General features: G+C 45.4%; 2 protein-coding genes across 20 annotated transcripts in view; both read left to right on the plus strand.

Moving 5' to 3' along the window:
• ube4b (ubiquitination factor E4B, UFD2 homolog (S. cerevisiae)) overlaps positions 1-1620 on the plus strand; it is a 40570-nt gene extending 38950 nt beyond the window's left edge. For all 3 annotated transcript variants that reach the window (XM_015337201.2, XM_069183695.1, XM_006641986.3), the window contains one exon: positions 348-1620. In XM_015337201.2, the coding sequence (XP_015192687.2) occupies positions 348-418 (71 nt within the window). In that variant the 3' untranslated portion in view covers positions 419-1620. The remainder of the gene's footprint in view (positions 1-347) is intronic.
• A 3486-nt stretch (positions 1621-5106) lies between these two features.
• The window catches only part of kif1b (kinesin family member 1B), a 92970-nt gene continuing 77284 nt past the window's right edge, over positions 5107-20792 (plus strand). For all 17 annotated transcript variants that reach the window (XM_069183665.1, XM_069183667.1, XM_069183672.1 and 14 more), the window contains exons 1-2: positions 5107-5438; positions 8630-8794. In XM_069183665.1, the coding sequence (XP_069039766.1) occupies positions 8689-8794 (106 nt within the window). In that variant the 5' untranslated portion in view covers positions 5107-5438; positions 8630-8688. The remainder of the gene's footprint in view (positions 5439-8629; positions 8795-20792) is intronic.

Below are 20792 nucleotides of genomic sequence, written 5' to 3' on the forward strand. Positions count from 1 at the left end.
CCATAACTGAATGTGCAGTCTGCCTTGTTAATATGACATAACAGTATATAACTGTTAATATAAGGGGTTAATATAACTGTTTGTGACGTGCATAACATACTCATCTCTCATATTTTACTGGAGGAGCCACAGTACGGGTAATAGTGCTCTCTGCACTTGTACTGAGTAACAATTAAAGAGTCTGGGTTTTTATCTTTTGGAAGCCATCTTAGAAGACGTTTTTTATTTTTCCATTATCAACGTTTCCGTGCATCTCGTTACCTGCTTGATTTGTCATTCTGGCGCGGGGCGTGAGGAGTAACCCTAGGTGGTGGTTATTGAGGTGTGATCCTGGGTCTTTACTACAGTGCCCGAGCTGAAGGAGCGGATCCAGATGTGGATGAGAGAGAAGCAGCAGAGCGGGCAGCAGTCGCTGTGAGGGGCTCCTGGGCACCATCGATGGGCATGATTACCACTCCAGGTCCCGAAACCCAATGATGTGAAGATGAAGAGAGACCTGATTGATTTGACATTTCTTTCTTTTTTTAAGTTGTTTTTTTGTTTTCAGGACGGAGGTCTTTAAGACTTACATTTCTCTTGCAGGTAATGAAAGAATAAAGTATAGACTTTTAAAATGGTTTTGTTCATGGCTTTATGTATATATGTATTTAAATTTAAAGAGATATACAAAAGGTGCAGGATCAGATGGCAAGACTGATGTTTTGAAGGTTTAAAGGCCTGTTTAGCAAGGTAAACCAGATGTGGGCGGCAGCAAAAAAGCTTTATGATCATTTTACTGTATTTTTACAGTATGTCCGCTTTGATATTTTTAAATTTTGTTTTTTATTAATTTCAGAAGAGGTGTTTTTGCCTGAAATATTTTATGCTAGTCAGGTAGTCCTTTATTTCCTGCACTATGTAGTGTTACTTAAACCAAAGTGAACAAGAAAGGTCCATCTTTTTAAAAGCCAAGAGACAGGGGTGCTCTTCAGTGTTGGTGGACACCACACAGCTTTCTCTTTCGAGCTCCTGCACTGAGATTGCTGGACCTCAGGCTGAGTGCAAGTCATACAGTCCTACTGTCAGATTTTTAACGTGTGTATTTAGGACTGGAACTAACCGTGCTATTCTATGTTTTAGAAAATTGTGAGTAAAGATTGGGTTGCCTAGACAGTGTGTTAAAATCGTAACAATGAGCGTACCTTGATTTTGGAAAAAGTGGCAAGAGTTTAGGTAATGCTTCTTTCTGGGGGAATACCATCGTCAAATGTGTGACACCTAAACCAATGTGTCTCAGTTGCCTGTCATGCACAATGAAGTTAAAGATGTGATGTGGAAGGCAGCTGGATTCCTTGTGCAGGCTATTGTTAGTCATCCACCTACGCCTGTCACCATGTGAAAGCTGCAGAAACGGAGTGGTTGCACTTGGATGATTTACTTCAAGGCTTCTGAAGGTTTTTGTTAGTTTTTTTTTAAATGCTGCTCTTTGACCCTGAGCTTCGAACATTCTTCTGAAGTACAAATGATTTGTAATCATATTTTAAAGATACAGCTGTACAGAAAATTGTCATTTGCCACAGGCTTTGTTTTGGGATTTCCAGACTTCAGATTCTAATAAATGGTAATGCACACTTGGACAAAGCTAGTGTTTTTTTTCAGTGGTTTCTGTTACCAAGGAGGAACAGGGGTGAGTTTGTACTGCAGTAGCAACTGAAACGTGTTTCTGCAGTATAACACAGTATATGTCTGTATAGTCAGCATATGAGTCTCTACTATTTTAGGAAGCTATTTATTGTACCCAACTTAAAAGCCAAAAAGCAACAGTACTTCTAGTATTTTTCTTATCCTGAGCTTTAAGACAGATGTGGGTTTTATTCATCAGGCGCTAATTTTAAGTTTGCCACATGACAGAAAGTACTCTCATTTCAGAGCAAAAGAATGGTTCATGCATTGGTCAACAACATGGCATTACATCTACAGTACAGCAGGAGGACTTTCACTGTTCCAGCACTGAATTGAAGGTTATAGGGTAGTTCTGCACAAAACAGTTCCTTTGGTCAGTTGTAGGAATTTGTTTTGTTCTCTTGAATGGGCTTATCGCTGAAGGACTGTGGGACAAAGAGGCCTGACGTATGAGGTGAGAGGTCAGCAGCATGGTAAGAAGGGCCTCTTGTAGAGAGTGAACTTGGGGTGCACAAGTTCACGGGCCTACACTCAGCGTCAACATGCTCATTCTCTGCTCTGCTTATTCAGAAACGTTTGTGCATATGCAGAAGGTAAGACTGCTCAGAGAAGAAAGCAGGTGAACTGTACTTGGAGAGGGGGAATGCCTTTTTTTTAAAATAAGAATTTCATGCAGGGTTGATTCTTTTCCCCGAGACTTAAAGAGTGTGTGGGAATGGTTAAGAAAAATGGATGGAACTGTGGCCTTCCCAAAGAAGGGGACCTTCCTCAATAGGCAGGATATAGACAGTGCTGTGCCATCTGAACGAAAACATCTAAACCCATGTGCTGGAGGACAAAGAAGACTGTAAGAGCTAATTTTAAGAGCTGATTGGTAAACGCCAGAGGTTTCCTTTTTATCTCCATGGCAGGTTGTGGGTGCACAAACTCATACACCATCTACACTTGTCACAGATCCATGCTGCCCAGACAGCTGTGAGTCCAGCAACATGTCTTTGCTTGCAGTAGGCAACAAACGATCTCTCACTAAGCTGTGGGAGTGGGCTTGACCTCCTGTCTGCAGAATGACCTCTGTAATTTCAGGCATGGCAGAATTGTTGCTGAGCTGTCATGAAGATGGTTCGTGTTCCATCTGGACGCCTCCGATATCAGACTGCAGATTGCAGGGGTAAATAAATCTGCAGAGAGGCAGGACCCATTCTGTTCCTCAGAACAACACTGCTGCTGGGAAGACTGGGTCCAGAAAACAGCCTGCAGACAGGAGGACACTGCAGTTAATTTAACATATTCATCCAGATGTTTTCATGAATGCCTGTTATAGTGGCAAGCTCGCCAGAGTCCGCCACAGACCTTCAAGTACAGCAGAGAGCAAGCTTGTTAGGCAACAGCAGGGATGTCCAGTCCTGGTCCTGGAGGGCCAGTGTGTTTCTGCGATTGTGTTCCATATCTGCTCTTAATGAGCTAACAGCCGCTGGATACTGGCTTAATTGAGTCAGTTTGACAGCTTGGGTCAGTTTGAAGCTTCAGGTGCAGGCGATTCAAAGAGACCTGGTAAAACTAGTTCTCCAAAGGTCGGGGATCGACTTATATGCAGGTTATATTTTTTTAACAGATGGAATCAACAGAAGGGTGACTATTACAGTGAATGTGTGAACAGAACTCTAAACACACCTGTATGAGAAACCTGTATGCACAGATACTTGGTACTAGGGTACAGTTTTACTGCTATTGTAAGTAGCACAGAGATTTAATTAAAAAAACAACCTGTTGTTGTTTTTAAAATCAGCTGTGTAGCTGTGTTGCACTTCACTGTTAAATCAACAAGCTAAGGGTTCTTCAACTGGGACCCTTGGATAAGGCTATAAGATTAGACCAGATCTCATTGACTGTGCACAAATGCACCTGACTCAGCAATCAGCTCTGCACTCACACAGCAAAAGGCCTTTGATTTAAAGTAATGGTAACCGTTTTGCCTTTGCTTTTACTTTTAAACAATTTTATTAATGTTTGTGTCATTGGCAGATCTTGTGTGATCACCCTACTGAGCTACTTCATGGAGCCAGTTTCACTTAAAAAGGTTATAAGATGTCATCAGTGATGTATCTTATTTGCAGCAGAAACCGCAAAGTGTCAGAATTCATCTATTTTCTGTATAGCCTGCTTTAAAACTGTCTGAACCTTAGAAAATCTATTTCTTATAATAATAAAAAATGTATTTATTATTTCATATCCGCTGCCTTCTGTTAATGGTCCCATCCTTGCAGATCTATAAGGCCACTTTGGAAAGCAATTTAATAAGTAACTTTAAGGAGATTACAAGGAGACCCGATACAAAAATTCAACACCCTCAAAGGTATTGACAAATTCAACCCAGCCGACTTCTTCAGAGTAAACAGCGAAACGTGAACCAGAGAACCCCGTTGAAAACTGCAGGGAACTACATTTATAACGAGGAATAGGAGGGATTTCTTTACGCAAAGGGTTGCGGGAGTGTGGAACGCTCTACCCAGCCATGGTGTTGAGGCTGATGCACTGACGTCCTTCCAGACCTTCCAAATTAGCTATCACTACGAACCTGGCTAGACTGCCCGAATGACCTCCTCTCGTTTGTCACGGGTATTCTTACTGACCAGACAAGCGCTCTTCTACTCCTCCATCTAAGGAGCGCTGGAGCGGTGGCTCTGTGGCTCAGGATCTGCGCCTGCGTCTGGAAGGTTGCCGGTTCAAATCGCGCAGCAGGCAGAGGAATCCTACTCCGTTGGGCCCCTGAGCAAGGCCCTTAACCCCAGCTGCTCCAGGGGCGCTGTATAAATGTCTGACCCTGCGCTCTGACCCCAGGCTTCTCTCCCTGTCTGTGTGTCTCATGGAGAGCAAGCTGGGGTATGAGAAAAGACAATTCCTAATGCAAGAAATTGTAAAGGGTTAATAAAGTGATATTATTATTATTATTATTATTATTATTATTATTAATAATAATAATTAGAAAGTTGTCGAGGCCGACTGCAGAGCGCAAATTTAAAGATTCATGATGCCGTCTTAAGCGAACCGGCACCGATCTGTCGGATGCGAGTTCCCTTCCGATCAGCGGATGACGAGCTCGTACGCTACCACGTTAGAGACCTTGGGAGATTTTACAGCGCATGTCGCTGTCAAGAACGAACAAAAAAGCACCATCTGATGTCCGGCAGGTAGCGCCACACCGCTCTTTCACACAGAACAGAAAGGCAGGACCCGAAAAAAAAAAACCCTAAGAAATCCTGCAGTATTGCGTCACTGCCAAACACTGAACTCCCCTCCTCTTTGCGCGTTTCTATTGGCTCTCCGGCGCCCTACTACAGCGACATTCACATCCCATTGGCCCATCCAGCTGCCTATCAATGCAGTGACGAGCGAGTTGACGTAATCTTTTCTGCTGCTCCCCTCTGCCTCTCTCCCCCCCCCCCCCCCGCTCCGGCATTCCAGCTTCTTCAGCTACCCCAGAGTAGAAACAGTGTCTAAATTTTCCGGTGGCATTTTTCGCTTCTCCCCCTCTCCCTCAAGTCTTTTTTTTTTTTTCCCCGTCTCGGTACTTGTCTCCGCTGCTACCGGGGGGGTAGCGAGCAGGTCCGAGCGAGCGCCGGGCGCAGCGGAAACCCTTTTGTGGCGGAGGACGAAGTTGTGTTATAATGGGTGTATTTGACAATAGGAGATTTGTTCCACATCCTTCTAGCAGCTTATACTGAGCAGTGGCACTGCACCTCAATCCGCCTCCGTGTTCCCCCCGAGGACCTCGATAGGTAAGCAAAACCTTTTTTCCACCCCTTTCAAAATATCGTGCGTCCTAATCACCCATGTACTTGTGTGTTAGCGTCCGTATTCCAGCCTTGACCTACCTCGTTAAGCGATGGGATGCGGCTGTGTTTATGTCGGTACTGGTGGGCTAATAAGGTTGTTATTAATACTGAACACACTGTTCGGCGCAGGAAGGATTCAGCGCCTGTGCAGGCTATGGATGGTGCTGTACCGAGATTTTTCACACTAATGACAGCTCCAGTAGTTTAATAATATGTGTGCGAATGGCTGTTTTTTTCGCCCTTGCAAGTGGTTTAGACTGTTACAACAACCTTGCAAACGCTACAATGTAGCGAAAGGCGACTGATCGGCAACTCATCGGTGCTGCGTGTGGGAGAGAGAGACCCCGGACTCGCACCTGATCCCAGGAGACAGGGCAGCCGGCTAGAAAAACACAAGCAAAAAAGAAAGTTTTTTTTTTTAATACGCCAAGAGATGGCATTATTATTGAGTCGCTTAACGCCGGCGGAACGGAGTTTCCACGTCTGATAGGAGCGTCATTCCTAGATTTCCGTCACACTAGATCATGGACCATAAAGCGAAAGAAGTGCGGTGCAAATGTACTTCAGTCTGTTTTCCCACAATGGTAACGTGATTTACTTTCAAAAAGGGCGAAAGTAGTTTTTGTTTCTTCCTATTCCCCGAGCCCCTGTTTAATAATTCTTTCCCAGCCCTGTCAGGCCGATCTCCGCAGTTTTCTCCATGGGCGTATGCCACCATCTGTTACAAATGTTTAAACGTCCCGATTTCCAAAAGTATACAAACGCCGATTTACCAAAACTCAAGCATCTGCTGTATTTTTTTTTTTGGGGGGGGGGGGGGGAACTGATGAGCAATCCGCCCCCGACCTATCGACTCATTTTGTAAACTCATTTGTGTACACGGTCTTTTTTTTTTGTAGAAAAAAATAATAATTTTCCTGACTAATGAGGAGGTGTCGTAGCAAGCCGTGACAAACTGTTTAGGGGTTTCTTCTCCAGAAGCAAGACCGTGTATGTATTTTGTTGTTTTGTTTAAGTGCCCTCAGCACACGAAGACGACGTAGAAATGTCAAACGCGGATTTCAGACTCCATGAGGAAGGTGTTCCGACAGCGGTCCGTCTGCTTGCGAGTAAATCGCAGGAGAGCAGGCACTTTCTGGACCCCGGGTCCGGTTCTGGACCTGCCAAGTTCAGCCTTAGCTCTGCAGTAGGTCGGTGGCGGCGGCCATGTTGTGGAAGCGATGAGAACTGCCTGCCACATACATCGGAACACCTATAGAAGACCGGATGTTTTTCCGACAGCCCCTCTCTACCCCTCTGCTGGTTTACTCTTCTGTCTCTTAATAGTATGTACAGGATTGTAACTGATGCACGCTCCCTAATTGAAGAGGGGTTCTCGGTGGCACAAAGAAATCAAGGAGATTAAAAAATAAATGGATGAAGTACAGGCTCCAATGTTAGTAATGGCAATTTTAATAATTGAATTAGTTATAAAGCCACTACTAATTATTAATCGTCTAGTCACAATGGCCCCGTCTTTCATACTAGGCCTGTGCTGACACATAATTCAACACATATTACGCCTTGAAGGGTCTTCTTTCCTCCTTTTGTGAGGAAATATGGAGTGCTGGACACAGGTAGATGGGGTGTAATTTATTTGTTTTACTCATTTCAGGGGGCTGGGTGGTAGGGTTGAGCTGTTGTAACTCCTGCTGATTCCTGGAAGGACTAAAGACATTGTGAGTGGTGTTGGAGGGGGTGAAGGGGAGAGGGCTACATATCCCAGGAAAACAGGAGTCTTCGTCTTAAAGCACCACTTCCTGAAAAAAAGAATTCCTGCTTGACCACTGATCCCGAAATCGATTTGCCGTTTCTCTCCTTGGCCCGGACATCCACCTGTTTGTGTTGTGTAGAGGTTTGTGTCTTGTAGGCGTCTTTACAGTACAGTATCCGCTTGAATGGGTTCTGTGTGGCTGGGTGCCAGAGAAGCCATGTCATGCCTGTGGCTTGCTCTGCGGCTTGCTACGATGGAGAAGCTATGGTTTCTACTTTGTGCCAAAGTGGCGGCTCCTGTCCTACCGCAGGAACGTGATTCACGTGGTCGTGAATTATTGATTTGACCGCCCCTTGTCCACCTGTGATGCATCACTGCTTTCAGACGTTTTCAGGTGCGAAATCTGTTTGGTCTGATATTGTCAGCTGGGGGAGGCGAGACAGTCCAGGTCGTTGTTATTGCAAGGCCAGTGCCGGGTTTTGAATGTAGAGGATGACGTTGTGCGCAGGGTGTTCCCCCTTTATTGAGAATGCCTGCTTTTAAGGATCGGTGTAGATCCTGAGCTCATTCTGCTTTTGAAGTTTTTGTTGCGGCTAACCTAATGGTTCAGGTTTCACGTGCAACTGGTTCAGCCCAGTAGGACTACAGTCTTGTTCTGTCATAGAGCGGAGAGCAAAGATAGTTCTGTTATCACTAATTTGAGTGAAGTGCACTCTTATATATATGTAGTTAGTGGCAATTAAAAAAAAAGTTTCCGTTAATTATATAAAGGATGTTTAAGAACTGGTTGACTTTGTAATCCCAGTGGTTTGTAACTGTACACTAGAAGCATTGCTTCTGTAATACAAGTAGAAATACAATAATGCAAATATTTCCATATGTATGCATGCCTGTTTTTCTATGAGCCAGATTTATATGTGAAATAACCCATTATTAGAAATATCTAAGCAGTCTTTCATATGAGACTGATTTGTTTTTTTAATGCTCATTTTTGTTTTTCATTCAATATCTTTGAATTCTGCAGTATCTAACTTAGTTCAGACAGTGCCAAAAATGTGTCTGTTTTGATAAAAAGGCAGCCATACTGAGTCACTGTTGGGGTGGAAAAGTTTGTGATATATCTGTAACAGATTGAATCCCCTACCTCTGAGCCTGGAATAAGAATAATTATGTTATAAATCTGTTGTTTTTAATTTCCTCTTTCAGCTTTTCACGTGTTTGATTTATTCCAGTTTGTAAGAAAAGCCTCTTCTGTAAAATGAAAGTGTTCAGGGAAAGAAGACCTACATTGTGTGGTCATAACGAAAGGGCTGTTCTGAACTTTGCCGAGGGCATTTGTGTGCATTTTCTCAAATAGAATCTCTTTCACTGCGTCCTGCAGGAACAAGGAACTGAACAGCACAACTGAGAAACTGAAAAGAACAAACTAAAACTGCCAAGATGTCCGGGGCTTCAGTGAAGGTAGCTGTGAGAGTACGACCCTTCAACTCCAGAGAAACCAGCAAGGATTCAAAATGCATTATTCAGATGCAGGGCAACTCCACCAGTAAGTACACCCGGGGCCTCTTTATACTTGCATTAAGCTGGCAGTGTGGATGAGAATGTCCTTCCAGATTCTGCTGACATGCAGCCTGTCAAAGTCAGTCCAAATCGGCGATGATCTGAGCAGAAAGGAAAATCACCAGGGCCTTTTTTAATTCCCCTTGTTGCAAAGGTTCATGGTCGAGCAACCCCCTGTGCAGTCAAGGCCGATTTCTGCACAGGGGGAAGAGGCTGGGTGGCTGTTGAATGGTAGACCCTCAGGCCGCCAGCAGTTCAGCCTCTTTCTGCTCTTTTGTGCTCTCGCCCTATTCAGAGCTGCATTGTGTGAGATGGGCAGTTTGCTCTGAAGTATTGGAAAATGGGTTATTTGAGTTGGCTCATCTTTTGTGCCATGGTAAAAATCCCGAGGCATGGCTATTATTCACAGCTGGCTGTCAGAGGACTGTGCATTCACGGCATCACATGGTCATGTCCTGCTGCAGGGCGTGGCCTCGGCTTCAGCCCAGAGTGTGTGTGTCATTAAAACGCTGATTTGTTTAACTTGTGTGACCTGCATTGCTTCAGTATGACATTCTTGTGGGACAGTTTTCAAGGACCGCACATCTTGAAAGATTTATTCTGCTGTAAAGCATCAAGTTGCTAAGTGAGAGGTCTGCTTCTCTAGCTGTTGTCTGAAAGCAGGCTGTCAGACAGTAGGTGATGGGGTAAAGGTGTCCTGGGCCAGGCACCAGCAGATGAGGGTAATGTGATATGTATGATTTCTACTGCAGCTGCACAGAATTAATGATGTCCAGCCTGTTCAAAAGTAGCGTTTCAGACTTATCGTCTTTCACATTCAGTTCTAATGGTATTGCATCAGGGCAGTCCAATATTAAAACTAAAAATATAAAATGACAAAAAAAGAAAACATTCGGTTATGCTGCAGCAGAAGTACTTTTAATTACTGCAGTGAAGCTCTGTTTAGAACCATAGTTTCCACCCAGTCCTGTTTTATTAGAAATGTGCTGGCTGCCATCAGAAACCTGGGTACCTTCAGTAAAGATCTATATAAGCCCCCCCTTCTCTATGCTGAGCCTGATATTGCATGAACTGAACGGTTATTCGACATGATTCACCAAACCCACTGGCCGATAAAGATAAAGGTTCCATTAGCAGAAATTGCAGGAGTAGCCAATCACAGGGCGCCTGCAAGGCACTTGTGCTCATTAGGGTTGTCACCATAATTAAGTTTAAGATGAGGATTGGAATGGGGGGGGGGGGTTCTGTCTTGGGATGGGGATACCAGCCAGAAACTAAAAGTGAGATCTTGGAGCCTCGTGAGCTGGAAACAGGCTCCCACTCTGTTCCACACGAAGCAAGTTTCATTTTGCATGGGGCCATTTTTTTCCCACCCTCCAGGCTGATGCTGTAAACTGTATATAGCAATTCTAGGAGCTCAGTGATTTTTAAACGGTCCTGTAAAAAATAACTAATACCATTCGATATTGCCTCAGGAATATGAAGAAAGCCAGCTGGTCATGAGAGCTGAAATAATTATAATTGCATATTACTGTTTTCCCTGCTCACGTTAAGTATATGGGTATTTTAAACTGCCTAATCCAGGTTTATTTATTGATCTGCAGCTGAACGAGGTAGGGGGTTTGAGTCTGCTATTGGCATTTGAAAACCTGCAATACAGTAGCAGATGAAATTGCAGAGGTTAACTGGAGTAATGGAGAGAGCAGAAATCTGCAGTCTACCTTTGTTGTCACATGTGCAGACTGCATAGCAGACTGTTGGCTTGGCAGCTGGCCCGCTCTCCTTGATCAGAACTTGATTGCAGATGGTATGCTGAGCATGCTGCCATCGTGTTGCGCGGCTGAGTGAGATGGTGGCCGTTGCCCTGAAGGCCTGTGCAGATACTGGAGCAAAGTCATTAAACCACGAGATGAGGCCGCAGCCTTCTGCTCAGATATGCAGCTCATTCCCAAGCATCCAGGAGAACGGCGAGGCTGGGGGATTGTGTGCTCCAGGAACACGGCAGTGCCTTAACTAAGGAAAGTGTCATAGTGAGCTTTGTCGCTGTCGACAGCCTAGTTACATGCAAGTCTGGCAGGTGAGCCTGCTGGACTGCTGCAGAATTTTCCAGTGCTGCATGACAGCACTTTCCTCTAATGCTTTGTGCAGCTGTGATCCCTGCTAACACAGAGTGTTGCCATGTTAGCACTGCCTGGAGACTACAATGGGTTCGCAGTGATGTAACAGATTTCTGCAGTGTTGACTGAATGGCCATGGCAGATTGTGGGAATGTGTCATCTCACTGGTCCCACTGGTGCTGCAGGGAGGAGTGAGACCGTGATCCCCGCTGCGTGACGGAGGCGTCGGGGGCTCTCGGCTCTGGGCAGTTGGGTGCAGTGGGAGGGCGAGTGATGGAGGGAGTCCACTGCCACGCAAACGTTCTCCTCACGCGTGCACGCTTAGCGCACTCGGGGGTCGGCGTGCTTTGACAGGCAGAGAAAAGGGCTTTGAAAATGAATTATTTAGGGCCTGAATTTTAGGCTTTTTTATTTTTCTGTTTTTTCGTTCAAAATCTAGATTTTGCTGGAGGCGAGTTGAAGCCTTCAGTCTGAGCTGGCACGGCTGCAGTTTGTGTGATCGTAATGGGCAGCTCTCTCACTTCATGGTGTTGTGTTAGTAGGCTTGTGCACAAAGGACTGATTAAATATAAGCTTGGTTTTGCAGCAACTGGTGGCTCTGTCTGTGCAGTGGGCTCTATCTCTGGACTTGAGCTGTTTTGGTGTTTAGCAGTACAGTAGTAGTAGTATCGTGTATCCTGCATATGCTGTTGGTCTGCTTGTAGTCCCTTAGGGCCTTATTTAAAAACAGTTCCTACCTGCAGTAAAGTAACCTTTCTTGTCAGGAAGACTAGTTAGTAGTTTACCAGTGCATTCATTTGGGGGAAGAAATTTCATCCAGTAATCAATAGAATTCATTTGTAAATATGTATTTAATTTATTTTATAATGGGGTTAATGTCAGTGAAAAGAAAGCTTTTTTATTATGTTTTCAGTTTCTGACTGACTTGCGCTTTACTCTAAAAATACCCGCAGGCACCTAAAGTGAAGGAATTACAAACATTTCTTCCGGATAGCCTGCGTTCCGGATTGTTTTGGAATGCGTGATTGTTTAAAGGCAGGCGAGTAAAGTGGCTTTCTTTGGGATGCCTGAATTGAAATCGGAGTTGCTTGGATTCTTTATGATGGCTCATTGGCACGTGTGCCCAGAGAGATTTTTTTTTTCACCTCTGCATTCTGTGGCACCTCTGGTCCCAAATGCATGTGTGCTGTAATTGCAAATGCCCTTGATGGCCCTGAGGGATGATTAAACCAAAAAGAGTAGGCCATTCCCTAAAGAGTTACTGTGGCCATTGGCATGTGGGCAATGAGGGAGAGATGGTACGTGAGGAAGGTCGTCTTAATTATGAGTCTTAAATGTGACACAAACTCTGACCGGATTAAGATGGTAATCCCTAAACTCCAGTAGGGCGCAGGTCAAATGGCCCGGTTCTTTAATCCTGTTGCACCGTACTGTTCCTCCAGATTTGCCAGATTCTTTATCTGTAGGCGTTGAGGTATGGAGTTTCCATCCAGGTGTTTTCTAACCGCTTCTTCAATACAGGTTCCCGGGGGAGCCGGAGCCTATCCCAGCCAGCAGTGGGTGCCAGGCAGGGCTCCCCCAGGATGGGGGACCCCAGTCCACCACGGGGCAGACACAGACCCAGTCACACTCACACCAGGGCCAGTAATCCTACCAGCATCTCTTTGGACTGTGGGAGGAAAACCGAGCTCCCAGAGGACACCCATGCTAACACACAGACAGCACCCCAGGAATTGAACCCAAAGCTGTGGGCCACCCGCTGCCCTGCAGTCTCATCAGCTTCACTTTTTTAGATGAAGTATTTTTATGAATGGACATTTGTTGGGATGGCGACTGCTGTTAATGAAGTATAGCATTATCAATCAAATGGACCATTATACTAATCAAACAGATGTTAAGACATCTTGAGATTGCAGTGCAAGATACGCTTATTAATCTGTTGTTCTGGGAATTTTAATTGCGTTAGTGGATTTCTGCGGGTGTTTGAAAATAGTTGTTGTTCTTAAAGAAGCTAAATATTTTGTCTCCTTCATAAGGGTGTGTCTCTAAAAGGGGTATTAAAATTGCCTACAAACACCCACTAAAAATCTGTGTTCTGAAAAATAAAGCCTATAAAAAACCTTGCTCAGGATGTGTTTTTCCTCGAGCCAGTGCTGTAGTGCCGAGCATCAGGAAATCCCAGCTGACTTTCCTGACAGTGGGATTGCATCATCTCTGCAACAGTGCTTTGCTTTTCTCTCTAGATCAATAACGCGCTTTTGATGGCTGCTGGAGACCATTACAAGACCTCTCTTGTTCTTCATCCTGCCATTGTTGACTGAGAGAGAAACAGGCAGACACCCCCCCACTTGAAAAACACCTCAGCACTAGAGTGTAGCTGGTGGTCCCTAGTAAATTGTTTGACAGAAGGAACTCTGAGATTACATTTCCATCTCTTCTAATGCAGAAGGAGAGTGTTCTTGGTGACTTTAAAAAAAAAAAGACCAGAAAAAACCTTGGGAATCGTAATATTGAAAAATATTCAGCACAGAGGTTTCGCTTTTGCTTTTGACTGCTTCTGTGGTGGGCCCTGGCGTCTCAGGCCTCTGTGTTGCAGGATGGCTGTGCAGTAGCCCAGTTGTGAAAGGTGGCCCTTCCTGTGAGTGGTACTGTAGTTTCCTCTCAGTGGCACTGTGCACAGCTGCAGGTGCAGTGATCCTGCTGGCCAAGATGGACTCCCTAATCACCAGTGTAAATTTCGTGCTGTCTGCTGGTCTAGTTTAATGTGCAATCGACCGATTCTCATTTGTCTCCCGATAAGAGGGAGGCGTATATCTTGAGAGAACCAGCAGGAAAAGAAAATACAGCCCCAGCCCACTGCTCTGCTTTAAGACTCCCCTTATTCCAGCAGGGCTGTGACTGTCTGCGAGTGTCATAACCAAAGGATCCTTCTTGTCACAAGCTTGCCTTATAGAGACTCGCAGATAATAAAGAGCAGTAAATAGGGACGCCCTTCTAAATCCCTAACTGGGAAAAGACGAAAAACTCGCCAAAGAAAGTCTGTTGTACAGCAAGTTCCTCAGAACCCTTTCAGTGCTGAAGTGCTCTTCACAAGTATTTAAATGCTGCCTCCTGCAGGTCTGGAGAGTGGCCTGTTCTTTGTTCCTAGCACATCAGGAGACTCGGCTTCAGTCATGGGACTGTGACGACCCTGCATTCCGAGGAGGTGCACATGTGCTTCCTGTTGTTTTCATCACCGCTGCCTTTTTCTAGGCCTTAGGTTATCGCTGTCTTTAATCAGATAATGCATTTTTTTTATTAAGGCAGTGTTTCCTAGAGGCTTGGCGCTGTCCTGTGACCTCCGTGTTGTGGCAGGCGGGGTGATGCTGTGAGACGGTGCCGGAGACCAGCCGGACACAGCCTGCGGAACAAGCCTGCGGATTGTTCTCGGCAATCGGAGGCTTTCAGTTTCCATTTACTGTTAAAAGAGGGGAAAAGACTTCAGGATGGGAGTCACGCGGCTCGGTTCATCCTTCCGTGTCGTTTTACGTGCTTTTGCTTTCACTTTGATAGCATTCTCGTCCCCTTTTTCTTTTAAGGTGTTTTGTTTTGAAAGAATGCTTGGGAGGCCTTAGGGTTTGGATGTAGGAGTCCATTAAGCGTGTTGATGCAACTGGAGCAGAAGGGAATTTTTCCGAACTCGGGGACAAAACGCATACCTGCCAGCTGCCGGTGAGCGTGACGTCAGGGACAGCTGTGCCGGCGGGCGGGGTGATGAGACGGATCTGGGTGACCGACCAAAACGGCCACGCTTTGAAAAACTCTTCATTCATACGGGGGGTTGAACGCCTCTGCTGTCGCACCGTTCAGCGCCTGCCGTTTGCTCTTGATTACCTCTCGATTACCTCTCGAGTCCTAATTTTGCTGTGCGCTGTGCAGACCCGTGTGTGTGTTGGGATTTTATGGAGGTGCAGAATGCTGCAAGTCTCCGTTATGTTCTCTATTTCTGTTCTTATCGGCGGTTATTAACCACACAGCTTTTTAATGATGAACTAGCACTTCATTAACACGGTGCTCTTTAACTCTTACAACACTAACTCAGTAGCTGCCTAACCAACTGCCTACTCTTTATTTATTATACTATTTGCATATTCATGTACTGCATCATCTGTGCAGTACGGCACCCCGTAAGGATCACACCCTGCCAGTATCCTTACAGTCTCCCCCTCTGCTCGCTGTGTCAGACGGGGGCGTACATCGGCCTCGCCAGGTGGACTCTGCAGTCTCCCCTGCGCCTCTCTGCTTCCTGCAGATGCCGTCGAAATTCATGCAAATCCAGCCTGCCTGTGCTGTGCAGGGAGCTGCAGCTTTAAAATGGCTCACGACTGCTAGCAAGGCCCCCAGCGTCTGAGCAGGATGGAGCTGTTAGGCCCCGGCATGATTTAAGTTGTAATTGGCAGTGGGGGAACTTTTCGCTGATGAGAAGAGCTCTGTTCGTTTTATTCAATGGGGCCATTAATACATTAAGGCCTTTGTGCAGGTGGCTGGGATGGCGTATTGATTAAATATGTTGTTGTGCTCTGACCCCTCTCCTTTTACATCTGCTGTAAAAGCTTTGCTCTTTGGAGCTGCAGCAGGTTTTAATGTCCCTAGAAGTCGGTTTCGGGAGGCTTGTTTAGCGCTACAACCGGGAGGGTTTAAAGAGCGGCCAGGGCCATTCACATTAAAGACAAAAACCCAAATCTGCTCTGGCAGATAGTCCCACAGATGCCAGTAAGCAACTTTAATAAGAATGTTTCTGTTGTGTTCGTTCTAATCTGTTGAGAAGGAGAAAAACTGATTTTTTTCTCCTCTAAGCTATGCCTTGGGGAGACTGTGATGGGCCAGGATGCCAAGACCTACAGTTTCCACACGGCTTCAGTCCGTACTGTTGGATTAGACCGGTCATCTGTGCTTCTTCTGGACGTAGTTTCTTACTCTCGCTTCACAAGTGGAGTCACGGTTTAACAAATTGTTCTTCTGCATCCTGCTCAGAAAGAAAACTGCTGAATATCCTGCAGGTGCCTTCCTGCGGCGTGATTTATTGGTACTGTACCTTCAAGGTGTGTGTGGGCTGGAGGAGGGGACAGTGCATTCCTGAGTGGACAAGGCCACTCGCGTGAGGCCATTTTGTGCTGCACGTCCCTGTGTTTCCTGCAAGATTGTCATTGGAGACTTTTTATTCCTCTCTGATTTAGGATTTAAATTTAAAAAGATCAGGGAAGCTTTGTATTCAAGTCATGGCCAGTAGCTTTTACAGCAGTCATTTTTAATATTCATGAGATGTAAATTGCAATATTGATTTAGCTTAATAAAGCTAGTGATTCACTAAACACTTTGTATTATTTGGGGCCATTTTGTATAAAAGCCGAGATCCTCGTTCAAAGACGGAGATTTCTCTGTCTTTTTCTGGTATCTCCAGCACTCTGTGTGCTGCATTTCTAACTCCTGCAGCTGTTGCGCATTTAACACCTTTCTAACAAAATACTTTCCTTGTCACAACACACGCTGCCGAAGATGTAATTAATCTTGCAGCTGTAGCCCTTATTAGGAATTACCTCTTTCTTCAGAAAACTGTCAGGGATTGATAGAAATTTACCTGCCCCTGTGAGGCCGAGCAGAGAGCCCTGCTATTTAACAGTGTCCGCTTAAAGGGCGACATCGACTGTGGCATCTCGTTCGTGAAAACTGCAGTTCTTAAAAATCCTTACTGGGAAACTCCCCCTCCCCCAGCCATGTCTGATATAACCGTATTCATACAGATCTCGGATTTAAAGAGAGTGAAAGTTTAAAACATGGGCTTTGTCACTAATATTATATCCCCTTGTCATCAGTACACCGAGGATTACTGTGGTGGAGAGCTTAGCATTCAGGTAGCTCCTTAAAATGCGCAGCCGTGCCTCGGCTGGGAGCGCTCACCGTGCAGCAGATCAGCCGTCGTGATGCGTTTGTCATGTAGATGGCGTTTTGATTATGTAAATACAGAGGCTGCGGTGCCCGAGCTCAGGGCGGCCCAAGCTTCAGAATTTCAATTTCGCCTCTCTGCCCCGGTAACGCCCGTCACGGGGAACGTGGGGTTCTCAAGGAGCTGGGCCCCCAGGTGCTGGTTTAGAGCTCGAGTGCGATAGAGTGAAATCTCAAACGGCCGGGGTCCGCGTTGAGGTGTAGCTTGTGGCACAGAGCTGACGTGGGGGTCCGTAGCTGTGAGGGCGGTTTGGGCCGAGACCTTATTGGACAGTGAAGCGGAAGCAATTGGAAGCTAAACGCAGGAGATTCTCATCACGTGTCACAGCAGAGCAGGCCGTTTGGCCCCTCAAGTCCTGTTCTGTAGCTTGTAGCGAGCTGATCCAAGGTTCGAGAGGCTGGAATCAGTTCAGCAGACATGTCTCGACAGCAGCCCAGTTGTCAGCCTCCACAAGGCGGCCGGGGATCTTGTTCCACACTCCCACAACTCTTTGGGTAAGGAAGTGCCTCCTGTTCTCGGTTTTCAAATGCGCGTCGTTTCTACTTACACGCTCTCATATTCCACTGTCTCACCAAAGCCTTCCTTGGGGTTGATGCTCTCGGAGCCTCTGAGGATTTTGAATGCTTTGAATATCTTTTGGTTCGTGCCTGCCAGCTGTGGCCTGAGAGAATCGCTCCTAGGGTGGGGTATCATGTGGCGGGGTGTGGCCAGACTCCCAGCTTTCCCTGCAATCTCGAGGTCTGCACCCGGTGGAAGCAGAGGTTGCTGGAGAAAGGAAGTGCCTGCTTCCTGATAGTCAGCTGGGTGTTGGTGTTTCCAGGGATGTTTGTCTGCTCTGGCCACACAGCCCACTCTAATTTGGCCTTGACTCTTCTTGGCTAAAGGGAGCAATATACTGGCTTTTATCTGATTTACTGTAAATGTTATTTAAAATATGACTTGATGTTGCTTTTATTATCCGATTGCCATCTCTTAGGAAAGAGATATCCCGAACACGTTTTGCCATATTGAGTCCACTTCAGAGCAGCTGGAGTGGCTGGACTTTTCCCCATGCGTGCTCTAGCTGGATGAATGTATAATGATGTGCAGCGGCTCTGAGCTTCACTGGGGGGCAGTTTGGTGTGCATCATCGTGACTGTGTGGCTGTACGATTTGCATTTCCCTTTACCATTTTAGAAGTCTGTGAATTAAAAAACAGAATTAATGAGTCTGAAATTCCATAGCAAATTCAGAGTTTTACCAATGGTAGCTTTCTCTGTGCTCTTGTTTCCAGAATGCTTTCAGGGGTCGGGTTTCGTACTGTACGGTGTGGAATGTCTGCTGGCTAATTTTAAGCCGGTATGTGCAGTGAGTGCTGTGTACTGTATCTAGCTGCGCACACATGGCAACTTCATTCCTTCTGCATAGCCAGCTGGGCTTTTAAAGTATCCTACTACGTTATTAAGTTGAGGGCATACATTTTGCTTGGATTTCATTACCAGTCCGTTTTATAACTTGTTTGTTTTGAGTCGCCTTTGCCCAAAGAAACTGACAGAAAGTGTTCATTTCCCAGGTTCCGTTTGTCACACCTGAGCGTTCAGTTAGATTTGACTGGATGGTACTGTCGATGCTTTCTTCCAGGAAGAAATGTGACTGTGTGAAAACGAGGACCTGACAGTGGGGAAAAAGTAAACCACTCAAGTTTGATCACAGATCTTCTCAGTCGAGGGCATGTCTTAGGAGATCCTTCCATGTTTGTGTGCCCTCATAGCTTTAGGAGGTCTTAAACCTGTTGTGTTACTTGGACATTTTAAACTGGGAGCAGTGGGAAACACCTGGCCTGCCCATTTGCTGCACAACACCAACCATCCCCATTCGAGTTCCCTTCTATTCCAATAAATCTTCTGCTTTTGACTGCAGTGAAAGAATTCTTATCTTCTTCCATATCGGCATGCTACCATTTCACCTTTTTAAAACCCTCACCTGCAAAAAATGTCATTTATTTTCTTTGGGTCAAATAATTAAAGGAAGGTGGGCATCGGTGTCTTCTGGTCTTTGCACAGCTCAGTGTTTGTCGTTTCAAAAGACGGACGCAGGAAAGTGAGTTCATGAATTAGAAGCATGTTAAAGGATCCTAAAGTATTTTAAAGCAACAGGGAAAAAAAACCCATCCAAAATACAATTGACAGTTGTATCTCCGAGAAGGGCTTTAGTTCTTCTACACCGGCCCGCGAGCTAGACGGCAAACTATTTCCTGATCCGACGGTCAGTCTCAGGAAGAGAGCCCAGCGCCGGTGGTTTTAATGGGCCTTCGGCTGCGGGCGGGCGGAGGAGGAGCTCATTGGCTCGGAGCAGCGCAGCTGTATGAGGTACAGTAGGGACAATCAAAGACCAGTTCTGGCTCCAGTGTGGCCTCAAGTGCTGTGGCTTCTGAAGATCCGCCCGCCGCCCTGGCGATGTGGACGGGTTCCCTGGGCAGTTCTGGACAGTCCCGCGTGTGGACCTCTGGGGGTGGGCCGGTGTGCCACTCCTGGCCCGGCGGCCCGCGGACCAGGAGCCCTCGGCTTCCTTCCCATCACCGGCCACCCGTAGGCGCTGGGGGCGCTGTGTGAACCTTCGATGCTTGTTCATTGTAGCTGCTGGAGAGCTTTTTACTATTCTCTCCCGAATTGTTCTTAAATATAAAAGGCAGTTAAGTCTGAAAACCAACGTATGACGAGAAAGTGAATGTCAGACCAGGTATGCAAGAGTTATATCTAAAGGTTTTTGTTTAATGAGCCATGTTTCTTTTAAATGATATTAATTAATAACACCAAACAGCAGCCTTGAAGGATTCTTGAACTTTGGTCTTAATACTTTTTGTATTTTTCAAAGAAATTGAAAGAAATTTAAAGTTTTCTATGTGAATTGGTTTGAAAACTAATGCAATTCTTACTGTATTCTTAATTTAAAATCCTTTCTCTTCCTTTTTTTGCCATGCCAACATCCAGGGTGTATCGTATTCAGGGAAACAATAGACATTTCTTTGCATGACAATCCCTTTCCAAGAGAGATTTTGCTCGAACTACCGGGCTAACAGTCTTGATCCGTGTGAAAATGAAACTGCTATTTAAGTAGGAGAATTAATTCAGAGGGACTTTGAAACAACATTTTAACATAACAAATGGTCCAATGTTCACCTCGGCTTCTTTATCTTATGCATTTATCATGTTTTTTTTATTAGGCCTAATAAATGTGAAGCACTGAGTTTCCTAATTTTGTCATCTGAGGAAAAAGTGTTAATCAATCTGTGTGTACTCCAATAGCTGTCCAAGAGAACATCTAATTGCATTAATGCAGTGACTCACCAGAGCCTGACACTCATAAGTTATATGTTGTTAGAGGGAAATTAGCTCATACATTGACTGCATTACTGCATTTCAGTTTCACTTGCTCAGCCTCCTCCTGCTACCCCTTAACATCAGCTGCAACTTTGCCAGGCACAGCTCTTATACTGTACTGGCACTGGGATAGAATGCAGACCCTTTCCCCTGCATGCAAAACCATAGCTGAGAGCACCGAGTGGAGCGTCACACCCAGAGTTCAAGACCAGAGAATGCAATATTCACACACTGTCCCTCATGCATGGATAGAACTGGCGTTTGGCATCTCAGAATGTTAAAAATAGATGTACATGCTTTGTCTGAGCTTCCTTTAGTCAATTAACTGCTTGCTACATATTGTGTGTTGCCAAAAAACACATAGATTCACACTGAAGTCCTGTTCAACTGAATGTGCTCGGTGAGAAGTCAAGAAAGAGCTGTTTGTATTGACTAAAGGTCATTCTTTGTTTTACTGAACTGAATTCGGAAGCTCTGCCATTTTTATCTAAAAACGCAACGAAAGGGCACTGTGCAATATAACTG

The sequence above is a fragment of the Lepisosteus oculatus genome, chromosome 25, assembly GCF_040954835.1.
Source record: "Lepisosteus oculatus isolate fLepOcu1 chromosome 25, fLepOcu1.hap2, whole genome shotgun sequence".
Taxonomy (NCBI): domain Eukaryota; kingdom Metazoa; phylum Chordata; class Actinopteri; order Semionotiformes; family Lepisosteidae; genus Lepisosteus; species Lepisosteus oculatus.